Source organism: Colobus angolensis, unplaced genomic scaffold, assembly GCF_000951035.1.
Source record: "Colobus angolensis palliatus isolate OR3802 unplaced genomic scaffold, Cang.pa_1.0 Scaffold4, whole genome shotgun sequence".
NCBI lineage: Eukaryota > Metazoa > Chordata > Mammalia > Primates > Cercopithecidae > Colobus > Colobus angolensis.
The window spans coordinates 11,484,482-11,493,362 of NW_012117376.1; the positions used below are offsets into that span (position 1 = coordinate 11,484,482).

Here is an 8,881-nt window from a genome sequence, read left to right on the forward strand (position 1 = left end):
CCACTGCACTCCAGCCTGGGCGACAGAGCGAGACTTCGTCTCAAAAAAAAAGAAAGAAAGATTAAAAATACCATCATTTACTGGGTGCTTACTGTGTGTTAAGTGCTATACTTCACATGCATTTAATGCATTTTCATGCAATTGTCTGCATTTAACCCAAAACACTGGAGGCTCCAAGGTTCAGGCTTTACAACTCCTCTTTCTTCTATCTACATTTATTCCCTAAAAATCTAAGGACTAAATCTGGGATTCTCATCCTCAGCACTATGAACATTTTAGACTAGATAATTATTTGTTTTCAGTGGCTGCCTGTGTATTGCAGGATGTTGAACAGCTTCCCTGGCCTCTATCCCTTTAGATGCCAGTAACACCCCATTGCCGCCACCCAGTTGTGACAACCGGTATGTCCTCAGTCACTGCCAAATGTCTCCTGGGAGACAAAATTGCCCCTAGTTGAGAATCATTAGCGTAAAAGATCTCATCCAACCTCAGGGCTTTAGATGCCATCTATACCATCTCTATACTGATGACTTTCAAATTTATATCTGCAGCGCGAACCTCTTCCCTGAACTCCACACTCATGTATCCATCTGCTGATGGGTATCTCCACTTGAATGTCCAATAGGTATCTCAAAGTCAACATTTCCAACACAGAACTCCTGATCTATGACACCCACGTCAAATCAGCTCCCATCACAGTCTGCTCCTTTGCAGGAAACGACAGCTCCATCGTTCCTGCTGCTCTAGCAAAATGCCTTGGAGCCATCCTTGACTTCTATTTCCCTTTCTCTCATCCCATATTCAATCCATCAGCAAATGCAGTTAGCTCTGCCTTCAAAATAAACCCAGAATCTGACCACTTCTCCTCACCACCACCACTTCCACTCGGCTCCCAGCCATTACCACCTCTCAAGCAGATCATTGCAGTAGCCTTCTTCCTGGTCTACTGTGGCACCTTTGCCCTCCTGAAGAATGTTCTCCACAAAAGGACCAGAGGGATCCTTTTAAACAAAAGTAGATGATGCTCACTCCTGCTCTCTAAACCCTTCAGTGGCTCCCCAGCTCTCTCTGCGTACAACAGCTCTTAAGTCCCACATCTGCAGTTCAACTTCAGCCTCTTCTCCTGCCATCTCCCGCTCAGTCACTGATGCAGTGACACCTGTCTCCTGGATGCCCCTCGCACGTGCCAAGCATGCTCCAGCCTCCAGACCTTTGTGCTGGCTGCTCAGTTGGCCTGGTGCTTGCTTCCCCCAGCAAGTCCCCAGCTCTCTGCATGGCTCAGTCCCTCACCTCCTTCAGATCTCTGCTCAAATGTCACCTTCCCTGAGACTTTGAAAAATAACAACCCTCCAGTCCCCACTCCCTGCTTTTCTTCTTCACGGCACTTATTACCATCTGACAGGCTATACAGTCCTCCCTCGGTATATGCCGCGGATTAGATCTAGGACCCCTACATATAACTGAATTCACACATATTCAAGTCCCACAGTTGGCCCTTCATATATGCAGGCCCTAGAAACACTGGAGTTTTTTGTATTGTTGGTTTGTTTGTCTCTAGATAAGATCTTGCTCTGTCATCCAGGCTGGAGTGCAGTGTGAAATCTTAGCTCACTGCAGCCTTGATCTCCGGGGCTCTAGCAATCCTCCTGCCTCAGCCTCCTGAGTAGCTGTGACTACAGGCACATGCCACCACATTCAGCTAATTATTGTTGCTGTTGTGTTGTAGAGACAGGGTCTTGCTATGTTGTCCAGACTGGTCTCAAACTCCTTGCCTCAAGCATTCCTCCCATCTCAGCCTCCCAAAGCACTGCGATAACAGGTATAACCCACCATGCCCGGCCCACAAATACCGTATTTTTGATGCATGTGTGAGTGAAAAAAAATTTTTGTAAGTGGACCTGCCCAATTCAAACCTGTGATGTTCAAAGGTCAACTGTATACTTCACTTGTTTACTCATCTATTATCTATCTCCTTTTGCCAAAATGTGAGTTCCATGAAGAACTCACATGTTGGTGGCCTTTGTCTGTCTTGGTTACAGTCATATATCCCTAACAACCACAAAAGCATCTCGCACGCAATAGGCACTCGATAAGCATTTGTTGAATAAATCTTCAAACTAACCCTATATGGTAAATGTTATTATTCCCATTTTGTAAAACAGGGGAACTGAAGCTCAGAAAGGTTAAGTAACCTGACCCAGACCCCTTCGCTAGAAAGCAATTCGCACTGAAATACTCTGGCCCACCACTCAAGAGTCTCCCAAAGTGTGACATTAAACCAGATTTTAGACCTATCACCCAAGGAGTTCCCAAAGTGTGGCTTTAAACTGGATTTTAGATAATTCACAGATCGGCTTTTTAAAACACGAATATTGATTAGCAACAAATAACACTGACCTAAACCTCACACCTTACCCAAAACAGATCATGAACTTAAACGTAAAATGTAAAACTATAACACTTTTAGAAAAAAAAACAGGAGGCCCGGCACGGTGGCTCATGCCTGTAATCCCAGAACTTTGGGAGGCCGGATCACCTATAAGGTCGGGAGTTCAAGACCAGCCTGACCAATGAGGAGAAACTCTGCCTCTACTGAAAATACAAAATTAGCCAGGCGTCGTGGCTTCATGCCTGTAATCCCAGCTACTCGGGAGGCTGAGGCAGAAGAATCGCTTGAACCCAGGAGGCGGAAGTTGTAGTAAGCTGAGATCATGCCATTGTACCCCAACCTGGGCAACAAGAGAAAAACTCTGCATTAAAAAAAAAAAAGAAAAAAGTAGAAAATCTTTGGGAAACAGGGATAGGCAAGGAGTTTTCAGACTTGATACCAAAATCACAATTCATAAAAGGGAAATTTTATAAACTGAACCTCATCAAAACTGAAAATAGTTCTGTGAAAGTCCATATAAAGAGGGTGAAGGACAAGCTACAAACTGGGAGGAAATACTTACAAACTCCACATTTAACAAAGGACTGGTACCTAGAATGTACAAAAAACTCTCAACACTTAACAGCAAAAAAAGAAAAAAGAATAATCCAATCAGAAAATGTTCAAAGACATGAACAGACAATGCACCAAAGAGGATATACAGATGGCAAACAGCACACGAAAAGATGTTCATCCAGGTGCCGTGGCTCATGTTTGTAATCCCAGCATTTTGGGAGGCTGAGGCAGGCAGAACACTTGAGGTCAGGAATTCAAGACCAGCCTGGCCAACATGCCGAAACCCCATCTGTCCTAAAAATACAAAAATTAGCCGGGCGTGGTGGCATGCACCTGTAATCCCAGCTACTTGGGAGGTTGAGGCACAAGAATTGCTGGTTGCAGTGAGCTGAGATCATCCTGCTGCACTCCAGCCTGAGTGACACAGTGAGACTCCATCTCAAAAAAAAAAAAAAAGAAAAGATGTTCGACATCACTAGACGCTGAAGAAATGCAAATTAAGACCATGATGGGCTATCACTACACACCTCTCAGGAAGTCCAAAATAAAAAACAGTGACAACACTAAATGTTGGCAAGGATGCAGAAAACTGGATCACTCATACATTGTTGGTGAGAATATAAAACAACACAGCCACTCTGGCAGTTTCTGATAAAACTAAACATGCAATCACCATATGACTCATTGATTGTACTCTTGAGCATTTATCCCAGAAAAAATGAAAAGTTATGTTCATGCAAAAACCTGTGTGTGAATGCTCACAGAAGCTTTACTTGTAATAATGAAAAAGTGGAACCAGCCCAGATGTCATTCAACAGGTGAATGGTTAAACAATCTGGCCTTTCCACACCATGCAATAAAAAGTAATAAAAAGCAATAAGAAGTAATAAACTAATGATATACACAACTTGGATGAAGGAAACTATGCTGAATGAAAGAAATCAATCCCAGTGCCAAGATAATTCAATAAGGAAAGAATAGACTTTTCAACAAATGGTAATGAAGATCTACATACAAAAGAATGAAGTTGGCCATGCACGCCTATCATCCTAGCACTTTGGGAGGCTGAAACAGGTGGATCACCTGAGGTCAGGTGTTCGAGACCAGCCTGGCCAACATGGTGAAACTCTGTCTCTACCAAAAATACAAAAATTAGCTGGGCGTGGTGGTGTGTGCCTGTAATCCCAGCTACTCAGGAGGCTGAGGGAGGAGAATCGCTTGAACTTGGGAGGTGGAGGTTGCAGTGAGCTGAGATTGCACCATTGCACTCCAGCCTGAGTGACAAGAGTGAAACTCCATCTCAAAAAAAAAAAAGAGGTTGGATCCCTACCTCACACCGCATTTGAAAAATTAACTCAAAGTGGATCAAAGACCTGAATGTAATAGCTGAAACTATAAAACTATTAGAAAAAAAACACAGGAGTAAATCTTCATGACTGTGGATTAGGCGATGGTTTCTTAGGTATGACATCAAAAGCACAAACAACAAAAGAAAAAAATAGATAAATTAAAAACTTCCGTGCTTAAAAAAAAAACTATCAAGAAAAAGAAAATATAATCCACAGAATGGGAGAAAGTATTCGCAAACATTAACATCTGATAAGCATCTAGTGTCCATAATATATAAATAACTTTTTTTTTTTTTTTTTTGAGACAGAGTCTCTGTCACCCAGGCTGGAGTGCAGTGGCGCCATCTCAGCTCACTGCAACCTCCACCTCCTGGGTTCAAGTGATTCTCGTGTCTCAGCCTCCTGAGTAGCTGGGACAACAGGTGCCCAGCACCACACCTGGCTAATTTTTGTATGTTTAGTAGAGACTGAGTTTTACCATGTTGACTAGGCTGGTGTTGAACTCCTGGCCTCAAGTGATCTGCCCTCCTCAGTCTCCCAAAGTGCTGGGATTACAGGCCTGAGCCACCACCGTGCCGGGCCTACTCAGAATATATAAGTAATTACAACTCGATAATAAAGAGACAAATAACCCAATTTAAAAATTGGTCATGACCGGGCGCAGTGGCTCAAGCCTGTAATCCCAGCACTTTGGGAGGCCGAGACGGGCGGATCACGAGGTCAGGAAATCAAGACCATCCTGGCTAACACAGTGAAACCCCGTCTACTAAAAAATACAAAAAACTAGCCGGGCGAGGTGGCGGGCGCCTGTAGTCCCAGCTGCTTAGGAGGCTGAAGCAAGAGAATGGCATAAACCCGGGAGGCGGAGCTTGCAGTGAGCTGAGATCGCGCCACTGCACTCCATCCTGGGCGACAGAGCGTGACTCCGTCTCAAAAAAATAAAATAAAATAAAATAAAAATAAAAATCAGTCATTTTTAACACTCTGAATAGACATCTCTACAAAGAAGAAGATATCAAAATGGTCAATAAGCACATGAAAAAATGCTCGATATCATTAGCCATCAGGGTAATGCAAATCAAAATCACAATGAAATACCATTTCATATACACTAGAGTGCTTATAATAAGACAGATAATAACAAGTGGTGACAAGGATGCAGAGCAACTAGAACTCTCATAGACTAGTAGTGGGAATTTAAAGTGGTACAGCTGCTTTGGAAAACAGTCAAGCCGTTCCTCAATGAATAAACACAGAGATATCTTATGATATATATGGTACATATTCAAGAAAAATGAAAACATACATCAATATAAAAACCTGTACATAAATATAGCAATACTGTTCATAATAGCCAAAAAATGTAAACAACCCCAATTTCCATCAACTGATGAATGACAAATAAACTGTGATATATTCATATAATGGAATATTATTAAACAATAAAGAAGAATGGAATATTGATACATGCTACAATGAGGATAGACCTTGAAAACATCATGCTATATGGAAGAAGGGTCAGGTGCGGTGGCTCACGCCTGTAATCCCAGCACTTTGGGAGGCCAAGGCAGGCGGATCACCTGAGGTCAGGAATTCGAGACCAGCCTGGCCAACACGGCCAAACTCCATCTCTACTAAAAATACGAAAATTAGCCAGGCGTGGTGGCAGGTGCCTGTAGTCTCAGCTACTCGGGAGGCTGAGGCAGGAGAACCCCTTTAACCCAGGAGGTGGAGGTTGCAGTGAGCCGAGATCAAGCCACTGCACTCCAGCCTGGCGACAGAGTGAGACTCCGTCTTAAAAAATAATAAATAAATAAATAATAAAATAAATGGAAGAAGCCAGTCAGAAAAGACTATATATTTTATGATTCCATTTATGTGAAACGTCCACAGAGAGGCAAATCCATAGGGACAGAAAGGAAATTAGTGGTTGCCTAGGGCTAGAGGTGTTCAGGTGAAATGGGGATGACTGCTAAAGAGTACAAAATTTCCTTCTGAGGTGATGAAAATGTTCCAAAATTGATTGTGTTAATGGTTGTATAACTCTGTCAATACAGTAGTACCCCCGTATCTGCAGGGGACACATTCCAAGACATTATGTTTTTCCTATACATACACACCTATGATAAAGTTTAATTTCTACATTAGGCACAGTAAGAGATTCACAACAATAATAATAAAATAGAACAATTGCAACACCACACTATAATAAAAGTTACATAAATGTGATCTCTCTCTCTCTCAAAATATCTTATTGTACAGTACTCACCTTTTCAAGCCTCAAGTTGACCACAGGTAACTAAAACCATAGAAGGAGAAACCTCAGGTACAGGGGGACTACTGTATACTGAAAACCACTGAATTGTACATTTTAAGGATTGAATTGTATGAGATGTGGATTATATTGCAATAAAGCTGTTACCCAAGAAAAGCCAATTCCAGAGGTTATATACTCTGATTTCATTCATATAATATTTTTGAAACAACAAAATTTTAGAAATGAAGGACAGATTACCCAAAAGTTGGGGAGTAGAGGAAGAAAGGGAGGTGAATGTGGTTATAAAAGAGTCCTTAAGGGGATTGAACTATTCAGTATTTTGACTGTAGTGGTGAATACACAAACCTACACATGTGATAAACTGTGCAGAACGACATACACACATGCACACACACAAACAAGTATAAGCAAAACCAGAAAAGTCTGAATAAGATCTGTGGTTTTTATCAATGTGAATATCTTGATTGTAATATCATACTATAGTTTTGTAGCATGTTACCAAGGCAGAAAATAGGGTGAAGTGCACAGAGAATCTTTCTGTATTTTTTTTACAACTGCACATGAATCCACATTTATCTCAATAAGTCCATTAAAAAAACACACTAGGCCAGGTACGGTGGCTCACGCCTGTAATCGTAGCACTCTGGAAGGCCGAGGTGGGTGGATCACCTGAGGTCAGGAGTTTGAGACCAGACTGGCCAATGTGGTGAAACCCTGTCTCCAATAAAAATACAAAAATTAGCCGGACATCATGGCACATGCCTATAATCCTAGCTACTTGGGAGGCTGTGGCAGGAGAATCACTTGAACCCAGGAGGCAGAGGTTGCAGTGAACCAAGATTGCGTCACTGCACTCCAGCCTGGGTGACAGAGCAAAACTTTGTCTCAAAAGGAAAAATAATAATAGTAACAACAACACTAAAGTCACAAAAAGAAAAACCTGTTGTGTTCTCAATTTTTCTTCTGATTAAACAAAAAAGACCCTCATCTGGCACAGGTGTACCATCCTCCAACAGCTGCTTTGCCCTTTTTAACAAGGAAGAGCAGACCTCAGGCTCAATGCCCAGACAAGAGAAACCAGCTAGAATATATAACACACTTGTATTTGATGGCGTTTAGTTGCTTATTTTATCTAGATGTAGAAAGAAGAACACAGATTCTGTAGCCAGCCAGTCAAGAGTTCCAATCCCATCTCTGCCACTTAATAGTTGTGTGCTCTTGGGCCAGTCACTTAACATCTCTGTACCTCAGTCACATCTGTAAAATGGGTATGACAAGAGCACCTACATCGTGGTGTTGTTATAAGTTTTAAATCTATAAATATGGGCTTGTGTGTGTGTCTACACACAGATATGTTTAAGTGCCTGACACAAAGTAAAGTATTAGCTATCATCATCTTTGACAAAACAAGGGTTAAGGAAAAATCGCAATGTTTTAGAAAGGTTTACAAGCACAGATCCAGGCCACGCTACCTCTTGAATGCGCCCCTCCATAGCCCTGGGCCCATACCCAGGTGTCCCACACCAGGGACTGAGGTCAGGAGTAGCGGCTGCACCCACCTGCGCATTTGGTGCGGCTGATGAGGGGTGGCCCGGGGCGGCCAGTGCCGCCGTCTCCAGGACGCGTGAGCAGCACGCTGATCTCATACTCTGTGTCGGGGTCGAGGTGCCACAGCTTGTAGGTCTGCAGGCTGACGGCATGCACTTCGGCCCAGGGCCCGCGCGCCATGCGGTACTCAATCTCCTTGCGCACGATCGGCCCGTCGCCAATAATGGAGTTGGTGTTGAGCTGGATGATGAGGTAGGTGGGACCAGCACGCAGCAGCTGTGGGGGCGCGATGGGAGTGGGGGGCTCTGCGGGGAGATGGGGGAGAGGCGGGGCGGACCGATGCTGCTGTGAGACGCCAGCACCCAACTCTGCGTCCCACTACACCCAAATCCCTCCTCGTCCTCCCAGGGCCTCTCACGCTGCTACTAAGCCCTCAACCAGACCTGCTCTCCTACCCCCACTAAATCCCCAGGCCCTAAGGGGCACCCGGCTCCAAAGGCTGACCCCGCCCTCGCCCATCAGCCCACAACCCCTCTCTCAGGCCCCTCCTAATCCCCCAAATCCTCGCCTCCTGGAGCTGACCGCAGGCCAGCTAGGATCAACACAGTGGTCACACAGCCAGACCCCAACCCCTCTAGGCTCTCACCTTGACCCTGTCCGTCCCCCTCGACGCCAGCCCCGACCCCTAGATCAGATCTCATCCCGGTTGGACCACTGCCATCTACACAGGCCCACCTTCAGATCGCGCCCCCGCGACACCCT

The 8,881-nt window shown here is 44.1% G+C and overlaps 1 protein-coding gene across 4 annotated transcripts in view; it reads right to left on the reverse strand.

Annotated features, from left to right (window-relative positions):
• PTPRU (protein tyrosine phosphatase, receptor type, U) overlaps positions 1–8,881 on the reverse strand; it is a 77,514-nt gene that overhangs the window by 63,640 nt on the left and 4,993 nt on the right. For all 4 annotated transcript variants that reach the window (XM_011955497.1, XM_011955496.1, XM_011955494.1 and 1 more), the window contains exon 6: positions 8,131–8,424. In XM_011955497.1, coding sequence (XP_011810887.1) covers positions 8,131–8,424 — 294 coding nt within the window. The remainder of the gene's footprint in view (positions 1–8,130; positions 8,425–8,881) is intronic.